At 42.7% G+C, this 24529-nt stretch overlaps 1 protein-coding gene across 2 annotated transcripts in view; it reads right to left on the reverse strand.

Annotated features, from left to right (window-relative positions):
• TUBE1 (tubulin epsilon 1) overlaps positions 1-23875 on the reverse strand; it is a 123328-nt gene extending 99453 nt beyond the window's left edge. Inside the window, exons 1-3 of one of the 2 annotated variants that reach the window (XM_086926827.1) lie at positions 23740-23875; positions 18823-18896; positions 1613-1665 (exon numbers count right to left, since the gene is read on the reverse strand). In XM_086926827.1, the coding sequence (XP_086782953.1) occupies positions 1613-1665; positions 18823-18896; positions 23740-23764 (152 nt within the window). In that variant the 5' untranslated portion in view covers positions 23765-23875. Of the gene's footprint in view, positions 1-1612; positions 1666-18822; positions 18897-23739 lie in introns of those variants that run through there. The other variant, XM_086926828.1, reaches the window with a different exon arrangement.
• Between the last annotated feature and the right edge of the window lie 654 nt (positions 23876-24529).

The raw sequence follows: 24529 nt of genomic DNA on the forward strand, positions 1-24529 counted from the left end.
CTAGAATCATGAATTAAATAAAGATGTCAATAGAGAGGCTCTACAGTAAAAGAGCTTGCTTCTGAGGGATAGGAGTTACAACTTACAAGACTGAAATAGAGGAGCTTGCTCGATCAGCTATGGAAATGGGAAATTTATAAACAAGCACTGTCTCCCGCAGAATGGACATGGTAATACCAGGGCAGCCTTGTTTTTACTGTATATGTGGAAGCTTTCAAAATGTCTTGCATTCAGGTGTGTTGAAACTGTGTTAAATGCCCTATATTATTGAGGTGATAATATATGTTTTTGTTATCGTGTGGGTCGTGATGCACAAGAGTACATGATATGAAGGAGGGCGAGACATCAGAACACCTAAAGCTAAGGGAAAGAGGGGGATGAGAGAAGAGGACACACAGGGTCTCATGGTTTGTAGTGAGACATTACGGCATATACTGTATTGAACTTAGAGGTAATGCCTGGGTGGAGACCATACATAGCTGCCACGGTTTCAGATTGCCATATGTGGCATTTCCATAATTTCAGTTAAATTATGAGTGACATTTGAGCGACTATGAGTGACACTTTCTCGCAAGCAAAAATCATGCAATGAAGACGAGGGAAACTGCTTAACATCAGAAATTACATCAATTTGAACAACAAGAATCTCAGAGAAGTTCTTGAAACTGCTGCAGAGCACCAGAAATGGAAGGGCGCTAACCCTAGTGCTCACTCCTGACAGATGAAAGAGAGCCCTCCTGGCAAGAGAAAACACCACCATGACCATGGGCACCAGCGCACTGTAAGTCACACCAGATCAAATGTGTGAGCACACTTAACACCAATCGCACAGTCTGTCAGAGCAGCACACAGTCTCAATTGCACTGCTTCCTAATGAGGACTCTCACAAGTGTTTGGCGGCCTGGAAGGCGATTTTGGTCCCGCCTGTCTCTTCCTCTGCACCGGCAGTGGTGTTAAGGAGGTGCCACAAATGCGTGACGTTACATTTTAGTGCGGAGATGCGGACCACCGAACTAAAATGCATTAGTATCACGCCTAATGCATGACACTTGGAAGGTCTGACCATAGCCTACAGAGGTGAATCAGATGAGAAAGATGCAATATTACAGTTGGAACATACAGGAAAACAAATAATTTCCTCACCGCTATCGCTCCCTTTCATTGTTCCTGCCTTCTCTCTTTCCCCTTTCATCTGTCTTTCTCTCCTTCTCTTACTCTGCCAAATTCAATGTATTCTAAAATGCAGACGCTGCGTTCCACTGCGTCACTTTTGTGCATTATACAATAAAGCCTTCTGACCAAAATACATTCTCTATACCACTTTCAAACAGAAAGTACCAACTGGCAACATACAGCCAAATTTCACATACGCTCTCTCAGCTCGACACAGCACATTAACAAGTTAGCTTTTCTCTCGCACACCGATATATGTGTAAAGTTCATTGCATTAAATTGCACAAAATGTGCAAGCTAGGATGATATAATTGGAAAGATATCACAATCTTCAGAAGAAACATAGCTCATGGTTAGTCAATAAAATGTTTAGGGTAAACGATGGAAAGGAAAACAACGGTTAAAAAAAGCAAAGTGTCACAATATTTCAGTAACGTACCTGCTGTCTACATTTCTGAAGAAACTACTGATTGCTTCATCATAAACTCCTTTCTGGAAACAAAGATAAAAATGCAATTATGCATCCCAATACAAAGTAGTCTGTGTTTTTCAACATAGCAACTAACAAGAAATTATGTGAAAAATGAGAACAGCTGATGTGGAATGACATCAAGAACCAACAAATTAAAACTCTTATTCAATGGTTTTATGGAAGCATTCTGCACCACACATCCCATTCGGGCAGGCATTCTGAAGGGTCTTATTAACTGCATGTCCCTTACAACAATTCAGTAAATTACTAGGTTGGTAAATCTCAAGCTTTAAATATGCAACATTATGTCTGAGTCTGCTTAGTAAGAAAATGTATTATCAAATTAAATGCATCCTTCAATCCATGATAAAAAGTTGCTACCTGAAACATCCAATAATTTAACAATTGTTCATCTTGAAGGACAAATTTGGGACGACCAAATGCGGTTCCACAAATATTCAACGTAACAGCTGTAATATTTTTTGTTCATTGACAAACCGATGCCAAAGTAAAAAACGGTAAGCAAAAGTAACCGTTTCTAGACAACCACAAATCCACAGAAACTCATGCATCCTTTTCCTCTAAACGTATTGTGGCTGCTGGCACTAATGCGAGAAAAATCACTCCCATACTTCAACATACTGCTCACTCTTCTACAAAACAAAGTCACATCATCACCAAAACATGATCTCTAAACTGCCTAATAATGAATACTCTTATCACTCTCTAAAAACACGCATCACATCTACTACCTCACTGACACACATCCTGATTTACTCTTTGTGAGAAGTTGGCCTGGTAAATGCTGTCCACTAATTAAGGTGGACACCTTGCACCAGTCCAAACGACCCTTATTGATGATTAGGTCAAAGACAACCTTTAAAGAAAGCTATCCTAGTGGTAGCTGTGGAGAGCAGCTTTCAGGCTAAGTCTCGAAGGAATGTGAAGAAGCTGGTTTTACCAGATTGTAACCTCCTGAATAACCAAATGAAAGAAGAACCACACAAGAGATATATAAAATGTAAGTATTAATTAATAACATTGATTTAACTGTATCTTTAGTAATAGGTGAATAACCGAGCAGAATGAGTACTTAGGGCCCGATGTAGGTGGCAAATACCGGTCGGAAACGGCTGAATTCGGCCGTTTCCGACTGGTATTTGGCATTTTGAGATGTAGGGGGCCAGATTTTACAGATTCTGTAAATTTACCGAATCGGTAAATTTACAAAATCTGTAAAATACCGAATCAGTATTTTTACCGATTTGGTACCTTCCAGGTGTAGGTGGGACTCTTCTGAGTCCCACAGGCCTTTAGGAGTCGGTATTTTACCACCCAATCCAATTGGGTGGTAAAATACCGAATCCAGGTGTGTATGCACATGTGTGCATGCACACCTGTGCATGTGACACACAGACATGCCCTTAGGGCATGTATGTGTGCCACATGGCACACATGCCTGTATTTGGGGTGCTAGAGGGTCAAAGTGACACCCCCTGCACCCTTGCAGGAATCGGTAATTACCGAATCGGTAAATACCGATTCGGTATTCCCCATTGATTCCTATGGGCCTCAAGGCCCATAGGAATCAATGGGGGATACAGATTCGGTATTTACAGATCGGTAAATACCGAATCTTACAGATTCGGTATTTACCGATTCTGAAATACCTACATCTCCCCCCTCTAATTTACCACTTCTTAAATACCGAATCGGTATGATTCGGTATTTTAGAAGTGGTAAATTAGATTTAGCTACATCGGGCCCTTTGTGATATACGTTAAAACTATCATAAGAGAACATGTCATCTCTTATATTTAGAATGTACTGGCATTTATAATTTGCTGAGCTTACATCATAATCAACAATTCATTGTGTAAAGGCTGGCATAAATATATAGGATACATATAGAGTGTGAACAACTTATGTATAACCATCAACCTACATTGGGGGAAAAAAAAAATTCCGCAATAAATACTATCTCATATGTACTCAATGTATATACTGTTAAGTGCCATGAATATAAACAGATATTCTGTGTTTCATAAGGTAGTGCATGTAGTATGCACCAGATAATAATATATGTATGTACCTTGAAATAGATATGCGGTAGGAATGTTGCAATGCAATAGAAAGTTATGATTGTTAACAGTGTTATAAATCAGGAAATAATATGTATGTACCGCGATAATTATATGTGTAAAGAATGTTACAATGTACTGCAACACTAGAATTGTTAAAGATGTTATGAATCAGTTTACCGTAGCTGTAGTACACATAATCGACTAATCAAATCTGGAAGTGTTAGTATAATTTAATGAATATGACTATGCTATCCATTAGTTCGAAATCTTTAATATTCGTTTGCCCGTCTAAACACATGGCTCATAAACCGGTGTTCGCATGTGTAATAGAGAACGCCATCTTGAAATAGAACTCTGACTAGATTCTAGATATAGACACAATGGAACATACAATATATTATGCGTGGATGTATCAAAGAAATTGTACCAACTCATTATAAATGATCACTGCCTAAACTAGTGCATTATAAATGATCACTGCCACGGCTATATTAGGATAATCGAATACCGTTCGTATCTCCTAATTACTGTTCAGCTTTTTGACAAATGTCTCAGATCTCTGAAATTGAATAAATGGCAACTCTGAGACATCTAAAACCATTTATTACTGAGAACATATCGCTAAATAGACCGCATTCTATATTTTTTATATAGTCAGTCCGTCATTTATCTTTTGAGTACCGGCAAACCAGAAAAGAAACACTTAGAAATCATTCACGCGTAGGTTCGCGCGCTATTTCAGCATTTAAAAGGAGTTCTCATAGTCTACCGACTTTGAGACACAGAACCCCATATTGACGACGGCACGCCTTTTGTGAGCAGGTATGTAGACGAGATGTCCTTAGCTCGTTAAATGGACATTTACATGGGTATTACGCATTGACCCTCGTGTTTGTTTTACAGACTGCGGGCGGTCTAGCTTCCCGGGTGAGAGCTTTATCAGACAGAGAAGCCTTACATTGCAATGTAATTCTACGTGCAACCACAACGCTATCTAGGTATAACGTTTTTCTACCGTCTGCCCTCGATCTTGTGTATATGGGTAATAGACACACGGTTTTGTAAATATAATAATAACGATGTACTTAGTCCGAATACCCACATAATAGAGGTTTCCTGACTGTGGTAGGGTTGATAAGTCTATTAAGAGTTTTTTCGCATGTCTGGAATTCTATGCTGTCCAACCTTATAAACAGACTAAGTAAGAATATGGCCGGCATACTATGACTAGAAATTTAATTCGTTTCTCTTGACATCAGGCTTGTGCCGTTTATCTACAGAGAACTGAAAATCCTGTGTAGGATTTGCGCTTTAAATGACTTACCATTAACATCTAGCTCGAGAGACTTATTCTGTGATTTATTTTTAGAATTTAAAAAAGCGTCTACGAGATAACCCCGGCAAACCGCTGTGAGACCGAAACCGTATAAAAGTCTCAACGGGTGAGCCTTATTAAAATTATGACAATATTGTCTGCCATTATCATGTCTGATAGAAGTTGACTGAAACTATATATAATTCTATAGGCGTCTGCAATGTGAGGTGCGCCAATTGATCATCTAACTCGAGATCAAGTATCGAAGGATTCTATGAAAGCCCGGTACTAGCAAAAGAATGAGGTAAATTATTGAGCCCCACTTTGTTCTGAAATAAGAGTGGAACATTTCTAAAAGGCGATTAACCATACAAAATGGAAGAACTTGTTTGATACATATACAAAAGTGGCCAGGAGAATGGCAATATCTCCATTCATTTTGTTAGGATCTCAAGACAAATTGACAGAATGTTTGAAACCAGTCAAGATTATTATATCTTTCTGTGGTCTTAGTTAATATCTTTATGAGGCTATATGCTCTTTTCAGACCAAAATGTTGAAGTATAAGGTTAATGTGTAAATGACTGTTTCGAATGTATAACTGGATGTTTCTAAAGGAGTAGTTAATTGACGATGATGTAATTAGTAGTTAGAGATAATATATTTGATATTGTACATTTTATATTTTTGCAGATATACCATATATTGAGGGAATTTATAATTTTTAATCCTGATGAAGGTGTTGGCTTGTAAACCAAGTTGCCAAACCGAAACGCGTCGATGCCCTTGTGAATTGGGATACGCTAAGTCATTGGACTACACAACGTCTCCATCCTAAAGATACTTATACGAATTTGGAGTATGATTAATTTAAGTCGGACTACAGTATCCCGTTCTATTTTTAATTGAAACGTTTTTATGTTTTATTCCCACTGTGTTATAATTATTTGCATGTATTGTAATAAGATATATTGATCACTCCTTTTATTGTGATTTTTTTTAATGTTATAATAAATTGTGTACATTTTTATAATTTTTGACTACTTTTACATCATCTTCGTTTTGGCTCAAATTGAATGTATGGAACTGATTAGTGTGTGGTAAAGTTGCAAGTCTCTCTGCTTGTTTATGATTTGTCCAAAGGGGACATTATATTTGACACTAATTAAAGTGGACACCTTGCACCAGTCCAAACGACCCTTATTGATGATTAGGTCAAAGACAACCTTTAAAGAAAGCTATCCTAGTGGTAGCTGTGGAGAGTAGCTTTCAGGCTAAGTCTCGAAGGAATGTGAAGAAGCTGGTTTTACCAGATTGTAACCTCCTGAATAACCAAATGAAAGAAGAACCACACAAGAGATATATAAAATGTAAGTATTAATTACTAAACACTCTCTACTAACTTCTTCATGAGATTAGAGCACAAAGCACACAATATTAAATCACTAGAACAACAGTAAATAGCACAATACAAAGTAGGATCCAAGGGGAGACCAACCACAACTTAACTAGAAAAGTGCCTAGAGCATGTAGAATTGCTGGGACCCCAAGGAACTACCCAAAGTAGTGACACAGGGGACCCACGGAGGATGGGTGCGGTGTGAGAACACAGACGTGAGCTCCGTACAACTCTATGGAAAAGTGGCGGTTGGAAAATTAAAGATTAAGGACACTTCGGAGAGAACTTCAAGCAAACCCTTTGGAACATAGAAGGTTCTAAGGCCAGCCCCCATGTGAGTACCGGAGTACCCTTGTGACCTATCCCAGGGGAGCCAGGTGCATAGGTGTCAAGTGATGTCGTGAACCTTCACCGTTTTCAATGGCATGACTCAAAGAAGTGCTGCTGCCTGGAAGATGAAAAGTGTCCAGTGGAATCCAAGCCTGGATCCGAGGTGAGAAGAACCTGAAAGCAGAGGGGACAGAGTCTGGGTCACTTCAGCGTGACCAGGGGCTCGGTAGATGAATGCCCACCAATGTTGGGTGCTTCAGGTGAGATGACAGGGAGCTCGAATCGGCAGCCACGGGGACCAGGAGACGTCGACCAAAGTCCGGAGGTGAGCTGTCCCACAAAGGATGTCGAATACTGAGGGGTCAGTGTCCGGATTGAACACCAACAAGCCTTGGCAAATGCAACCCACACGGGCAGAGGAAAGCAGGCCTGGTGTGGACCAGCAAGGTCCAGGAGACTCTCCTAGCTATTTGGAGTCAGGGCACGCCTGGAGCAACCCGGAAAGCCCAACAGAAGTCAAAGTCACCTTCACAGGGACCCACAGGCCAACGGACCAGGGATCGCGAAGGGACCTCGAGCTGAATCACGAAAATACCAGCCCAAGGAACACTCGTGGAGTGTAGGCCGGAAATCTTGGGTGCAATTACTGCTTGGAGTCAGGACTACACGTAGCCCACAGCACAGCCTCCGGGATCGCCAAAAAGCATATGCTGCTGCAAAAGTACACGGTGCACAGGGGATCGGGTTGCAAGGTCCCCAAGAGGGATACTGGTCTCAGAATTGATGAGAGGGCAGTTCGACCTCAGGGACACTCGGGAACCCACCTCCTGTGTTGCAGAAATCTTCTGAGTCCTCAGGAGCTCTGGAGATGCAAACCGGTCAGATGCGATAAAGGTGTCTGCAGGGGAGTAACTCCTTTACTCCAAGGCAGATTCTTCAGTCATCCAGTATTTCGCGTTTAAATAAAGACGCTGATGCGAGGTAGCTTCTTTATTATCCCCTGCTTGCCTCTGTACTGGCGCTCAGTTGCGCCGCCCCCTCCCCATCCGTTTCCGGCCATGCCTGACCAGAAGTCAAGGACAGAGTCAGGCATGGCGACACAACATCTCCCCCTTTTGTGATTTATTGGTTACCTTAGGTCATTCGATTCTTTAAAGTTCTTCAATGAGTCTAACTGGTCTTCGAATGGTCCTCTGCGGCCGGCAGGGAGGCTGCCGCTCTCCGACTTCATCCGTATCAATTACACGAAGACATTCAGCGAGGTTGCCTGTTCTTGGGTCGGAGGTGCCCGTGTCTTCGTCTGCTTCATCTTCTTGATCATATGCCATTGGATTGCACTTCTTGAAGTGTGACACATTTCTTGTGATCCTCTTGGTCGCGGAGGCAGCCGTAATCATGGTCCCTTTCCTCTTCACTACTTGTAGCGGGTGAGCATGATAGCGGCTGTCGGCTTTGGTTCTCCGTTCCTGCCTCACTAGTACCCAGTCTCCTTCTGGAAGGTCAGACGTCATTGCACGATGACGATTGTCGGCATATTCTTTCATCTTTGTTTTCTTGTCTCTATCGAGGTTCATCAGTGTCTCATGAGCCGAGGTCGGGAGTCTGGATTGTATGACAGCATCCGACGTTGGTATCCTGGTGTTGTTCTGTATGCTCGCAATACTTCGTTGAGTGCTGGTTGGATATCGCGCTGCGACAGTTCAGCTTGTTGTATGGTTTTCTTCAGGGTGGCCATGAAACGCTCAACCATTCCATTGGCTTGAGGCCATAGAGGAGTGATTTTCCGGTTTTTGAAATTCAGGTGATTTGCAAATTCCGTGAACTCATGTCCATTGAAAGGTGGTCCATTGTCTGTCTTCACTATCTTGGGGATTCCCCATGCTGCGAACACTTCGTCAAGAATGGGTATGACGGCAGATGCTTTTGTGGATGATAGTTGGTGTGCAATGGGAAATCGAGAATACTCGTTCATGATGACAATGACATATTTCCCAGATTTTAGCTGGCCAAAGAAATCGACCGCTACTTGCTGCCACACGCTGTCTGGGAGATCAGACATCTGCAGTGGAGCGTGTGGTTCTTCTCGCCCTACTAGTTGGCATTGTGGGCAATCTTGAAGCATGGCTTCTACCATTTGGTCAAGGGATGGGAACCAGACCCTCTCTCAGTCCTTTCTCTGTGGCCCTCATGTGCTAGATTGATGGTCCCTTGTCTTAGTTGGTGAGGGATGACAATTCTTCGGTCTCCTAGTATCAACCAATCTGCACTGATAGTGAGCTCATCCTTTTTTTTTTGTCCTCATCTCACCTCAGACTCCGGCAGATCTTAACAAGTCGATTTGTATTTAAACTGGGCGCCTCTCTACTCACTGCCTTTGCCTAGCCAACCATGGCCTTCCTCTTTATCCCGAAGACAGGTGTAATCATTAGACAAAAAGTACCAGTTGCTCAATCTTAGTTATTTACCATACACAGGCTGCGTCCCCAGGAGAGCAAGGGAGACCAGATGTTTACAGGGGCTTCTTCTTGGTCTAAGTTTGCCATTCTTAGGGTGGCTTTAATCCAGCCTTCTCTAGTGGGGTGGGCAGAGTCCTTCCATCTAAAGCATATCTCCCTTCTAGCCAGGATCACAAGATAGAGAAGGAGACCTATCTGAAGGGGTGAAAGTGACCTGGGATTGTTGAAACCTGAAATAATAAAGGATAAATAATAACACAGAAACAATTCTATCTCAGCACACAAGTTTGCAAGATTTATTGGGAACCCAATCAGAATGCAAAATAAACAAGCAGCACGGAGACCTCAGCAAAGCTTTTTGAGTGCCCAATTGGTATGACAGTGCAGAGATATTTTATAGGTATCAGCCCCAGAGGATGGGCATCACAAAATACGTAACACAGATCAGACTATGTCCTGCTGGATCAATTAGTGAAGGCCAATTCTGGTGTGATACCTTTTAAGGATCGAAACATGTCTATGACCTGGTGTTTCTGCCCGCGTGTCATCGACAAAGGCAGATTTGGGGTTTTTCCCCACCATGGTGAAATATGTGTTTCTGGTATACGTGGACATGACACGGACGTGACCGGTCAGGTCACGTTGACACTATTATGAAATGTGAGGTTTTGCAATAGCTAGCTGGAAGCTGGCACGCTTATTCTCGGAAAGCCTTGCGTTGCTTTGCACGTTGCAGCTGGCTGACACAAAAAATGGAACATGTGACTATTTTGTGCATTCTTCCTGGTGTCAATTTAATAAAGGCCAAAGAAAGTTTACAGGCCTTAAAGTAAATGCATTTGGTATCATAAAATATTTAGCTTCTACATTGCCACATCTGATACCAAATTATATGTTAATCAGAAACCATCTTTGTTCATCATCTCTTGAACCTCATCCTCATCATGAGTGTGGTGTGGTGTAATACCATCCCTGGGTATGCAGCTGGCACAGGAGCTGGAAATCACTGTACAACAGGCTGGGCAGACTTTGATAGGAAGGCATAGTGTCAAAAGGACTGCTGCCACTATTATAATGGGCTTTAGAATCCAAGAACCCCAGTCTGCAAACCAGTTCATCATGTCTTCCCACAGGCCTCCTGTGTGTATACCATGGGCCTCATCTCTAATGTCCTTGATCTGATCTATTGCTTTATTTATATTCCCAATGTTGTCTGGTATGAATATACAGCACTGAGGAGGTAACTGGTGGATAACGTTTCAGACTCCGCCCTCTTTGGCCAAAATGATGTCTAGAGCAACCCTATTCTGGATTACGACAGCCCTCATGGAGGTGAGTTCTTCTGTTATATTCCCTAAGGCACCAGTGGTAGAGTCCGCTAGATCCTCAATCATTCTGGATAACTGGTGTATTCTTACTGAGGTATAGACATTGCCTACTACTGGGATCATGGCCCCAAAACCTGTTAACATGTTGTCTACCCATGCTGCTGTTCTCTTGGCCCTAACCAGTGCCAACACTTTCTCTTCTGCTGGCACTAATTTGGTGAAGTGGGTCATCCGTGGAATGATGGATGCTAGGTAGCAACTTCCATACCATCCTGGGGGCAGATAGAAGTATGCCTATGGGCCACAGACAAAGAAAAGGCCCCTGTAACCTACCAGACCTGGTGACGACTTGTCGCGGCTCCCGACTCGTGTTAGTCTCATGGTGTGGTTACAGCTGCTGGTGCTCAGATATATCTATTGGACTGTTTTTGCTGGTTGTATGCCTTTCATCCTGTTTATCCTGTCTTCGCAGTCGAACAATCCCTGCTGACCCTGAGCCAGTTCTGCTAAGGTGCATGTAAATGAGATGCATTCTTTCCAGCCGTCCTTGTCCAGTAATTCTGCAAAGCTGCATGCTCTACCTTTTTTCGGCAAAACTGGTATTCTTTTGGGTGCTATCCTTTGATCATTGAGGATGCAGGAGGGAGCCGACACTTCCCCTACCCTGAACCTTGGCACTTTCTTGTTGCCTGTCTGCTCTGTCCCTATGTCATCCCAGCCTGCTCGACCTTTCCACTCATCATTCCTTGATGTCTTGTCAAATCCTTTTAACACCTCTAGGTTTACAGGCCTTAAAGTAAATGCATTTGGTATCATAAAATATCCGCTTCTACAGGCTCATGATTATTCATACCAAATATCACTAGAGAGAGATCAAACTCTATATGTGTTTGAAAAATATCTGCCAAAGTGTCCCCCACATCTTTCCAGAATACCGCTAATTTTGCGCATTCAAAGAACATATGGCTATCATCCGCCCTATTAATAGAACACCTCGGGCAAACAGGTATTGCGACAGCTGAAGAGACACATTTTGCGAATTTTACTGGTGTATAATAAAGCCTGTTTAGTACAAAAAAAAAGTCTTTATATTCGCAGGTTTTATATATTTATACATTAACTTGATAGATAATTCGAAAAGATTTTCAGTGTCTTGGAGAAGGGGAGTAGAATTCCATACTGCTGACTGAGGGAGGACCTCATGATCTACTGCATTTAAGAGACTTGTATACCACAACGATACCTCTTTTTTCCTTGAGCCGGCATCTTGAAACAACTGCTCAAGCTCCCAATTCCCAACTGTATCTCGGGCCTCTGCCTCAAACCATGACCTTACCTGTAGGTACTTAAATCTTGAAAATGCAGGACCAATTTTATCTAGCAGTACCTCCCACGGAAGGACCCCTTCTAAATCCAGCAGGTCTGACCACTTCTCCAAACCTGCTCTTCTGATCGAAACTGCTAAGCTATCGCCAGGCAGATGGGGGTCCCCGGTGAATCCCAGATTGGAGAGAAAGGGGAAAAATATCCAATGCCCCAGATACTCCTTAATTTATACAATATTTGCAAGGCAGCTTTTAAAACCTTAAGACGTACCCGCTTGAAAAATCTGGGTGCCCCAAACTTATATAAAAACCCATCCTGTCCATTACCACCCTCTGCTGTTACAAGTTACCCCAAAAGCCTGCCCCAGGAGGTTTCGGCCGGAGTAGTTTGCAGCCTCCTTATGCCCTTAAATTGAAAGGCCAACAAATATAGATTTATATCTGGGAGTACCAGGCCCCCTTTCAAGAGCTTCCTTCTCAGTTTCTTCCAAGAGAGCCTGGCACTTTTCTGCCCCCATACAAAGCTACATATCTTCCCCTGGATCTTATTGATGCATTCCTGCGGAAAGGTAAGAGGAACCGCCCCAAAAAGAAAGGTCAATTTAGGTAGAACCGACATCTTCCCCAAACATACCTTAAAGTAGTCCACTGGGATGCAATGTGTAGAGTTTGCGTCTCTTGAAAAAATACTATACTACACTCTCCTCTGGACATAATTTGCAAAACACTGTCTGTGGGTAATTATGTCTAACTCACAAAATGGGTGCGGCTGAATTTCCTGGAGTAAGCAGATAATTACCAAAGAAAGAAATGTGGTTCAGAAACGCCATGTGATTTTGGGTAAAGTCCACAAATATTGCCTCTCAAAGGCTCAGCACAAATTAGGTGGTTACAGAGATATACACTATATAAAGGAGGAGCTCTGAGAAACAAGGTTGTTCTTGCACACAGTAAAATGTTCCAGTCGGAATCCAGCTAACAAGCAACAATTGCATTTGGAATTTGTGCACAAAAGAGAAAACAAAGCAATAAATACTCTTGCAGCATTGTGATTCCTCTATACTTCAATCAAAAACAAACCCACTCACTCATAACAGCAATCTCAGAGAATATTTAGGTCAAAATGGGGGGCAATCACTTTATGCAAACATGTAATGAAGGCAAGACATGGACTAAACACGTTGGTGCACATTCACAATGCTCAATTCATATATATGCTTCAACCGAGCAGAACATTTGTCAACATAGGTCATAAGAACTGAAGACTCTGGACCAGCTTTTCCATTCCTTCCCGATTTCTCATTGTCTGAAAATCCCCCTATATTTTTTTATTTTAGACCATTTTGTGGGGCTCCTAAACTACACCCACCCCACAAATTGCAAATCTAGTGCTCCCTAGGGACAACCTTTGGACACAGGTGATCCAAAACCGGTCATGACTATCTCAATTCTCAAAGGTGCACCCATATCCCATCTCTTTACCACGTCCTGGTTGGTTGTAGCATTTTCTTTTGGCGTGCACTTGCTGCACCTGGGATAATGCTTCCTGGCAACACTACATGAAGTACATTCAACGATCCTTGTAAACTTGGCCCCACTGGGTTTATTTGTTATTGATAAATACAAGTGTTTACAAACATTATCTACATTTGCAATTAAGATTGCATTTCATTGTAATGAGTGCATACATATCGCTGATAGCGTTGATCACCATAAAAGCATCTATTATTGCGGTTACCCAATGATGTTAATGAGCACCTTTTTATATGATAACTGAATGTGGGCTGGAGGATGGCTGCTGAGCTCAGAAAAACTACTGGTGAAGCACATTTTCTAATGTCCTCTCCCCTTGCTCCTTTGACTTCAGGACCTTTCAACATGAAATACAATACACAAGATGTCCTGGCAGAGCTGGCCAATGGAGACAATAGTAGCTGGCTGGTGTCACACAGGCACCTGCCCTCATAATAAATTCAAGGAACAAGGGCATCTAATACTCAATATGCCCTCTGAAATGGAAAACATGTCCCAACCTGAATTGTTGTTTTTTGTTTATTTTAGCGTTGGAATGAACTTGAATTTCCTTGACCCTACCTTGTTTGTCTGAGGTCAATCATCATTTGGTTGGGTAGGAAATTGGGTTCTTCGTAGTGCAGGATGTGATGCCTGCGCAAGTAATAGGTCTACAATTTCCCCTTACTGGGTACCAAGCACCCAACTGTAGCATTTGACTTACTCAGGGCTGCCAAACAGAGCACTCCAAGGCCTACTCAGGGGAGATGGTGTGGACTAGTAATCACAATTTGATGACAAGCAATAATAACAATCAATAAAAGATTGTTCAGTCAGTACTTTTTCTTTGGAAATGGAAAAGTACATTTAACTAACTAACTAACTAACCCCCCCCACAGTTACTCCCCATCCTGTTTTGGATCCAGTTGCCTGCGCTTCCTCCTTTGTTAAGCGGACCTGGGCTGTCTCAACCATGATACAGTGTGACAGGCAGTGCTTAATTTGAACCATTGGTTTCCGGTGCACCGCATGTTACTTAATTCTTAGCACAGGCGCTTGTGACAGTCTGCAACATGGTGGTGCGGTCTGCCAAATTTGGGTATCGGCACAAAAACAGCTGTTTGTTAATTTAATATACATTAACAATCACCGGGCCTCCCGGACTGTCTAAAAACAGGGCAGGTGATGCCCATCCTCAAAAAACCGACAGCTGATGCTACAGACCCGAACAACTATCGACCAGTGACCAACATCCCTCTACTGGCTAAACTCATTGAGAAATGCGTGCAGGGCCAACTAAGTCAACACATCGCTAAATTCTCGCTTCTGGATGATTGCCAATCAGGTTTCAGAACAGGGCACAGTACTGAAACTGCGATCCTGCACATTGTCGATGACGCCCTACAAGCCCTAGACCGAAATCAATCTTGCCTACTGATCCTCCTAGACCTATCATCAGCATTTGATACGGTAAAGCACAAAGTGCTAATGACCAGACTACAAGACAGGATGGGTCTGTCTGGAAACGTGCTGAAATGGTTCAATTCTTTCCTACAGAACAGATCTCAGCGATTCCTGGTTAACCAAGCAATCTCTTCCCGAGCCCCAACGCAATCGGGGTACCACAAGGCTCAACGCTATCACCAGATCTATTCAACTTATACGTAGAACCTCTCACGGAGATCCTTCAAAAATCACAGGTATCCTATCATATGTATGCGGACGACACGCAATTATACATAAAGATCGCCTCCCTTGAGGACATTGACTTAATGAACAAGACACTAAAGAGTGCTTTGCGATGGTTAACAATGAACCATCTGAAACTAAACGCCCAGAAAACAGAATTCCTACTAATCTCACCTACAAGGAGCCAATCTGAAGTTAAAGAGTGGACTAAATTGGTGACAGCGCTAAACTACACCCCAACCCTAGTTAACTCAGCCAAATCACTAGGAATTACACTAGATAAGAACCTCGACATGAAAAACCATATTAACTCGTTGGCCAAGAGCGCCCGCTTCCACTTGAATTACTTAAGAAAACTGAAACCCTTTATCTCTGAGACAGATCTAAAACTGGCTATCCAATCACTAGTCATCTCGAGGATCGAATACGGCTGCACCACATTAGCGGGCCTGCCAAAATCATCCACAGCACCACTAAAAGCCTGCCTCAACGCAGCGGTGAGACTCATTACGGGAACGAAGAAATTCGATCACATATCTCCTCACCTGAAAGCACTAAACTGGCTACCCTACGAGGCTAGAATTCAAATGAAGATGGCCTGTATTACGCATAAAGCGGTACACTACAACACGCCTAGATACCTAGCCAAGAAACTTAAGCTCTCAGGAGGTAACAGAACAACTAGAAGCGCAAAAGATTTGCTATTACGACCAGCCTTTTTCCACAAGAGAAAGACCTACAACCGAGCATTCTCCGGAGCTGCCCCCAGAATCTGGAATTCACTCCCTCCAAACATCAGGAAGATTCAAAATACAGCAACATTCAAACGAGAACTGAAGAGCCACTTGATGAGTAAATACCCTACTTAGAGAAACCTACCGATCACTGGGATGATCAATTTAACTAACTAAGGGCCGCCCTCTTCATGGAAAATTGGAAGATCATCATCGGATAATGAAATGATGCCGTGCGCAAGCCGAGACTTGACACATTACTGCTACCTCATATATGTGTGAACTTTAACTATATCTCACAGTCATACTATAGAACTTCTTTCTCACTTGATTTATTTATCCATATATGTGGAACCTTTAACTATATGTCACAATCATACTATATATCTTCTACCGCACCTGATTTATTTATACTTATTATCCTTGATATGCACTGGGACGCCTCATAACCCTACCTCAACGAGCATGGTTTGTTACTATGACACAAGCCAAGCCTTGCTCGCCATTTAATGCTAATTGCACAGTCATTTTGAATATATATATTTAATCTCGTCCATACAGTATATTGCCTTCTACCTCATTTTTCTCTTGTGTCAGTACTGCTTTTATAATGTCTATATGTAATTCTTTCCTTGTTAAGCGCTCTGATACCCACGGGTCTTGTTCGCGCTATACAAAACACTATAAATAAATAAATAAATAAATAAATAAAAATCACTGATATGTGTCACCCATGCCATTCTTATAGCTCTGTGGACCCTGATTAGTATGAATTATTACACTTTTAGGAGTGTGACAGTAAGTAGTTGTGGTGGTAATCTAAACAGCGGTGCTGGCAGGGGCAATGGACGGTGCAGGCTGTTATGTCCTCCTGGAGAGGGCCCTGGCACTTACTGTTTTACAAATTAACCACTGACCTGATGCAGAGTTTCTTCCCCACCCCTTCCTCCGCAGGAGCCGAGGAAAGCACTGTTCACTACTATTTTTTTGTGTTGGGTCAATATCTAACCCTGCAGGGTCCCTCTGTGCCAGGTTACATGTGCACAGTTACCAGCCTGCGCAAAACAGTAGTCTCAAAAGCGCAGCCCGCACACATGTGCACACAGGTTTGCGTGTAACCAGCCAACTGTCCCTTATTCTAGCTGAGTTGCAGTGACCTTAACTTAAAAAGCAGACAGTGGGGGTAAACACCCACAGTCCATTCATAATGTGATTACCGTAGGTGAGACGCAAGTAGTGAGTAGTGAGACTCACCCACACTAAAAAGTCCAAAATTGGGTGACCAAAAGTCAAAAACTCTAGGTGTACTAAATGAGAAGAAAACCATTTTGCAATAGGTTGCTTGCAATGTGGATCCTGAAGCTCAAGTGGGTGCTGGGAGGGCCGTATGTGTGGTTTTGGGCTTTGTGGCCTACCCTTATTTCCCACAAGGGCAAAAGGGTCTGTTCCATTCAGTACCAAGATTTGTTCCTCCTGGGTGAGAGCTACTGATACAGTGTCAATGCTACCTAGGTGTCTGCAAATATTAACTTTAAAGGTACTCTCCATTCCTGTGTCTAACTCATTAGATTATGCACATTTCTCAGTGCAATAACGAGGATATATAAAAATAAATAAATACATATATATATATATTTCTTTCAATTCTCAAACCAATGAATCACTTTATTTGTTATTGTTGTTTGCACCCTCTGAATCTGTGTGCCACAGAAAAAAGACTGACAGGACACATAAGAGTCTACACATATAGGGGCATTTTTTTCAATCTTTCATGTAGCGCAACGCAGAATGCCACCATGCTGCGCCGCCCGAAAGTGCAGGAATGTGCTGTATTACATTACATTATGTATAACACTAAACAGCGTATTCCTTTCCTTTCCAAGCACTGGTGCACTTTTGGCTGCCTAGCACCAATGCAAGTAAACTTGTGTAATGTTGCAAGGGTGCCTGCATTGTAGGCAGAATTTTTTGGTGCAGGAAGGTCTCCCTTCCTGCACAATAACAATCCTAGTAGGCACTTTCCTGTTTCTATGTGTGCTGCAGAATGCAGCACAGGAAGAAACAAGAAAAAACGACGTGAAATAAAGATATTTCTCCTCAGTATGACTCACCTGGTAAGGGATAGCCTTTTGAAACAATCCCAGATCTACCACCAATGGTAAATATGGGAATGCACCAAAATCCATGGGTGGATGAGTGGGAACACCAACGCTTGACCTATGGATCGCCTCCCTGGGGCAGAGTTACGCAAAGCAGCGCAAGTTGCTGCATTATGTTACTCTAGATCTATCAAACCATGCAGGGCCATGCAAGGTGGCCTTACATGGCTGGATAAATGTTCCTCAGGTTTTGCATTGCCCTTTGCGTGGGGTAATGGTGGCAAAAAAATCTTGATAAATATGCCCCACAGAGTACAATAAAATAGTTGATAAATGTTTTGAGCATTGCACTCTCTTACTTCCTGATGTTAACACATAAAACAGGATCTCATTATTTAGCACCATGGAAAAGAAGAGAAAGAAATCACAGGCACTGTGTTTCAACCTCTCCTACTGTAATACAGGATTGCCAGCGCTTGCATGATATGTCTTCATCAGTCCCCTGTAGCCCTTCTGACAGGGAGGAATACTATTTAACTTCATAATACTTACGCAATTCTAGAGTGAGCAAAGGTTGTGCTGAGATTCAATATTTTAAAACCGACATTTTCTCAGTGCTTTAACCCGTGCGCTGCGTGCGTCGGCCAACGGCTGTCGCGAGCACTACCTCTGTAGTGCTGCGCATGTCTGCTGCCCGACACGGCCCCACCCGCGCACGGAAACGCCTGCACCGTGGCAGATTTTACGCCACGGTTAACGGGTTAAAGGGACAGCCAAAACACATACAAACAGAAATAAAATAAAATCGACAACTGTATACTTAATTCACTATACACATGCTATCTTGTCCTCCCATTTCAATGTAAAGAATGGCGCAATTGAGGATGGTAGTACATTTCCTATTACCTTGTTGACTGCAGCATGCTCCCGCAGTGCCAGGTCCCAGAATCTGCAACCAATCTGATTGCCACACTGCCCCACTGAAAAGACAAATAAGAACGATTCCCTGTAAGTGATTCACTGGGTACCCGCAGAAAGGCATACATTTCATTTTTAAAAGGGTGGTGAAACAGAGTCAGCAACTTTCACGCAAGGACTTTAGGCTCAGGAATCATTACTAAATATGGATGCCACTTGACTTGGTTTGGGTTGACCTGTGTATGCCATTGACCTTTTCACATTCAAGTCTATAAAAATCTGAGCTAGTATCAGATTAAAAACTTGCATCTTTAGGATCTATAATGTGCCTGGAGCAGGCGAATCGCACTGGTCAGGTCTAGCATGAATAAAAAAGGTGATTTACAGTATGATTACATTATATAGTTTATGTGACCCTAATCTAAAGGGGTGTATATTCATATAAATTATGGAACACATAGTTTCCTGTTTTGACCCTCCATAACACTGATCCATTGAATGGAATATATGTCATAGAAGCAAGCATTGGTAAGTGTATAAGGATTTGCCTATTAGATTCATAATATTGTTTTTGCTGTAATTTGTAGCAAATAATAGCAATGACTTAATCCGTTCTTTCACTCGTGTCAACACGCGATGATCAAAGCCAGTGCAATTCTTCACACTGTGGTATTAGAGCACGGCCCTCGGTAGCAGCAAACTTGCTAAGTAAACAAGCAATGACGGGGCAGGGTGGCCGTGAGAGAATAATGACATGGGGATGGTGGCTGGAGACGGATGCCAGCAACGTTAGGGGGTGCAATGAGGGGAGAACTGTCTGCAAAAACATGCACTTGTTTGCAGTGCTACTGATTAAATGAAACAAGCATTGGAAATGCAATAGGTCTCGCATTAGAAAAGTTGGAGCTATTGGTCTTGTAAATAACAAATATTTTATTTATGTGTTGGTTTTTAAAATAGCTAAATTGATAGCTTTGCCATTTACAATGCCAATAGTTATAACTTTCGCAAATGTGACACCTATAGCATTTGTAATGCAACATGTTTTGTATTTACGTGACTTAGATGGCAGCTCTGGTCGTTAGGCCCCATCTGTGGTTTACCTGAGACCTAAAAAGAAAGAAAACGAGGGTCGTCCACACTGTGCGAGCCTTCCTGGCTTGGACCGGAGTCCCTCACCTGCTCCTTGTTCCTGGGAGGAGGGGGCTGGCAGGAAGCCGAGGGATTAACCACTGATTGGAGGCAGGGAGGGGGGAACCAATGAATATTTTCACACAAAACAAATTCCGCGCTCCATGTGTCCCCTCTCGACCTCTGCAAATTTCTAAGCAAATTTGTCCAATAAGAAACTGTCCAGCAGAATAATGTTGTACCACACATATGTCTGATGTAAGTGTCTTATTAGGAGGTACGAAAAATCAGATCCCCTGACCCACGGCTGATAAAGCACTTTGGGTCCTCACGAAGATGTGGGAAAGTGCTATAGAAATGGTGCAATATAGAACAGTACTAAAAGACAACGTGAAGTAAAACGTATCAGAATGTTCTGAACTCAGAGTGCCCTGTTGAAGTAACTGCTGCTTTTGAAAAGAGCCAGTAGTGCAGTATGAATGTGCATAGATTTTGAACCAAAGAGGGAATTCTAATGTATTTTTTTACCTGTTTGAATTACATGTAAAACTGGTTGTATTTATTTCATGCTGTAGACAGGAGTTCTTACTCAGGCTGTTTGGCTGCATTGACTGTCTGACCATATTTGACATCTTTTTTTAGTATTGACATCTGAATAGTGCTTAATTTGAGCTGGTGGATTCCTAGGCTCGGCACTTGTGGCGCTATGTGTCGCATTTAGGGATGAGCTCAGCAACAGTTGTTAATTATTTCTAATGTCTAATACCTGCCGCCCTGGCCTGGAACAGTGTGAATTGGCACACTTCTTGGAGCCTGACTGTTTAGTTGTGCTGCCACTGTCATTAGCATCGCTGGGAGGGGCAATGGGTGGTTCAAGCTGCAGCGGCCTCCTGACGATGGCCCTGGGACTTCTCTGGGTTCGGCTGATTTAATTATTCTGACCATTGTCTTTGGCATCTTCATGTTCACAGGCTGCTCTTGCCTCCGTACTCTAATAACTATAATAATGATAGTGACATAATTTATGTAGCACCTGGCGCACGCCTCATCAAACCAGGCATTCACTCTAGGCAAGGAAATGATGAAAGCTAACATGCGATGGATCCTGTTTCTACAGTCTCCCTGGCCCCAAGGCCGATCTGTTGATGTTGGTTTCATTTATAGCGGCCAAATCTTCTACGGGCTCGGCGAGTGAGAACTTGGTGTATTGCACGGTAGTGTGGCGTTTGTAGAGCTCTCAGCCTATAACACTATGGGTAGCAAGCTACCGCACGTGGGCGTGGCATGGGAAGTGTGTTATCTTTGCTTTGAGCCTATGAGGGAGATATTTCTATGTCATGTATGTATGACGTCAGTCGTGGCGTGGTCATCGTGTTATGGGACGCATCCCTTGGCGAGGTGATGGTATATAAAACTTTATTTAAAAAAATACATTGCTATAGTTAGTGGTATGCTGGCAGCTCTGGTTAGTGCTGCAGGTTCCTTTATTGTGTTAGTGTTTTTTTTTAATTTTCTTTTCTCAATCTGATTTCCTTTGCTGGCTGTCACCATATTTCTTCCCGTCCGAGTCATTACGGATTCCGGGGGGTTCGGGGGTCTGCTGGAGGGAGGGAACTCCAGTCTCTATTGAATGAAGTTCACACATCTCAGGCATTGATGTGGCGAGTTAGACCTTGAGGGCCAGAATTATTTATTAGATCAATGCTAGAGCGCGCCTACGGGTGTGCAGACACACTGCTTTGAAGACTGTACATTAAATTCATGCGAAGATTAGTGGCACTATGCCTGCATCTGAGACGTGCAGACACACTGCAGTGAACTCTAGTGAAGGTTCAGGAGAAGCTTCTGCCTCGGAGATGTACTCTGCCTATTGTACAAGACGGAGGGCATTGCTGTGGGGAGGGGGGAGAAGAAATGAGACACGGCCGCAGCAGGGGGCGGAGCTGGGAGAGCGGCGATGAAGCAGGGGCCTTTGAAGTGAAGCTAAGCTTCACTTCAAAGGAGTGGGAGGAGTGCTGCTGGGGAACAGATGGCGATTTGATGATGTGCACGCGCATTTTAGGTCAATGCGCTTGCGCATTGACCTAAAAGCGCACGGGCACAGCATCAAATCGCCAGTCTAGGTAAACCTTGGGTAAACCTTGTTTAAGCGCCTATAGTCTCGCTCAATGCTTGCGCATTGAGAGGCGAGCCCTAAAAACAGAGTAAAGGGGCAAAACAAAGGATGTGGCGTAAAGGCTAGAACTACCGGCCTTGAAGCTGGGGGGCTGGATTCGAGTCTCGGAGTGGGGCCACATGCATGCTTGAAATGCGTGCCCAAAAAGTTTAAATAAAATACGAGACAAATGCATGCAGCTATGAAAAGTAAAGGGCATTAAGCAAAAGTGTACATTAAAGAAAAAGTGCCCCAACACCGGAAGGAAACAGTACTTTTGAAATGGGAAAATGATAAGAGAAGCAGGTGAGGAACAAACATTGGTAAATGCAGGAAACTATGGTGCAGCCAATAGAAATGGAGGGAAAGTACATAACAAGCACAGGAGCCAATGAAAAGCAAGGGGGCTGGGTGTTGCCCCTTTTAAGATTATATTGAATTCAATAGATTTCTCAACCACAGCAGGCAAAACCTAACAATACTACTCTGTCAACAGTGGCTGTAATTTGGTCAGTTTCAGAGACATCATCTGAACTACAATTATGGTTTGAGAATCTCAGAACGCTCAAAAGTCCAATTTATGCATGAAGCTCTCATACAGATTAATTTCTTTGTTTAGGGCTTATTTGACTGCGCAGGGGTCTTGAAGACATTTTGTTGCACAACCTTAAAAGATAATTAGAGGGATATTTGCCTCCAGCTAGATAATTTCTCTCTCTTGTCAGACTATTGGCAGTTAAGTAAATCATTTTGCCTTCTCCGGAGTGTTTTCACTGCAACTCATGGAGGTTTATTTTGCAACTCAAGATTACATTAAATCATCAAACATTAAGTTTGCTGTCTCATGCATGAATTTCAAACCGAAAGAAATCTGGTTTGGCAGTACAGTCGCGAGCAAAACCTATTGTTACCAATACTTTAAAATAGACATTGAAAGGGCTTTGGCTCGATCAACAGAAGCTTTCATCTCTGTCTGCATTTCATTAGCTCTTTGGGGTATCAGTTCACATCTTACTTGCAGTGCTTGCACTACAAGGCATACGGGATTAATTTACACCTTAACGGTACACTTATTCATCGTGCAGTGCATTCTCAGTCTCATCATAGATACACTGTACACAGAAAATAATTGGGTTTTATTTGCTTTTTTACTACAGCATGCTTTTTTGTTTACTCAAGATTCAAAATGCCTTCTCCGTTGGCTTTATAAATGATTGTTTTTTTTCTTTGTTGTCAGTGCACTTTAAAAGGATCTCCCCACATACTGCATAAACGAGCACCGATAGGGCTAACTGGTTTGGTCTTTGTAGAACAATAGCCATGCACATATATATATATGGGCTTTGTTAACGGGAGAGTACAAGTATGCATTGAGCAGCTTTACTCAAGGTAATATTAGAGTACCAGATAAACCGTAAAACTTCGGAGGCCTGGTCTGTGGTACTTTGCATACAAAATACGCCTCGTTTCCTAATTTATGTACAGAATATAGGGGACACAGAATAACATTCTATTCCTGCCCCAGGCGACTGTTTCTTCTGCAGAGCAGTGGCTGTTTGTGCGAATTAAAGAGTGGGAGCTGGGGTCTTTCGCCTGATAACGGGGGCACTATTTCTCACCCTGCACCACCACGGACTGGGTCATTCTACCGTCGCCGTTGCTGCTGTTGCTAAGTGCATCAAACTTTCCAGCTGTTGCTGTTGCTGTTGCACCGTACAGGAAATGTCCTTACGTTACGCATTACGTGAATACGTCGCACGAGCTGTACGTCACTTGAACTTGCCGCTTTCGATTGGAGGCGTGGTGATGTATGTGACGTACGTGGACTGGGCACAGCGTTGAAAGCAGTGCAGTGTTCGTTTCGCAAGGGTAATCTGAATGAGGGCAATAAAGCGGACTTTCAGGTTACTTTACTATTGCCAGAGAACTTCTAAGACCTGTGCGGTCCACATCTAAACGAGCAACCCATAGAACTATGAGACGTGAGGGGGTACGCTGCAGGGGAGCGGTCGAGTCTACGCAAATGCCTTATTAGACGCTGTATTTTATCCACACGTTGGTAAACAACAACTAAATCGTTTAAATTAACAATCTCTGCAGTCTACTCCCGGATAAATGCATTAGCCGCTTATGTATTGTATTGTACTTGCACTTATATAGCGCTTACTACCCCTGACGAGGTGTCGAAGTGCTTTTTCGGCGAGTAGCACGCTACTCCGGGACCCATACAGGATTAGTGTTTTATTTAATGCGATTTTATATAGCGCGAACATTACGCTAAGGTGTCAGAGCGCTTTACAGAAGAAACAGTTACGATACATAAGGATTTAGGATTACATGAGTTACAAAAAGATACAAACGGAAAACATTGCAAATGTACAAGTAGTAAAGTCACTAAAGGAAGTGATA

This window comes from Lissotriton vulgaris, chromosome 6 (assembly GCF_964263255.1).
Source record: "Lissotriton vulgaris chromosome 6, aLisVul1.2, whole genome shotgun sequence".
Classification (NCBI taxonomy): Eukaryota; Metazoa; Chordata; class Amphibia; order Caudata; family Salamandridae; genus Lissotriton; species Lissotriton vulgaris.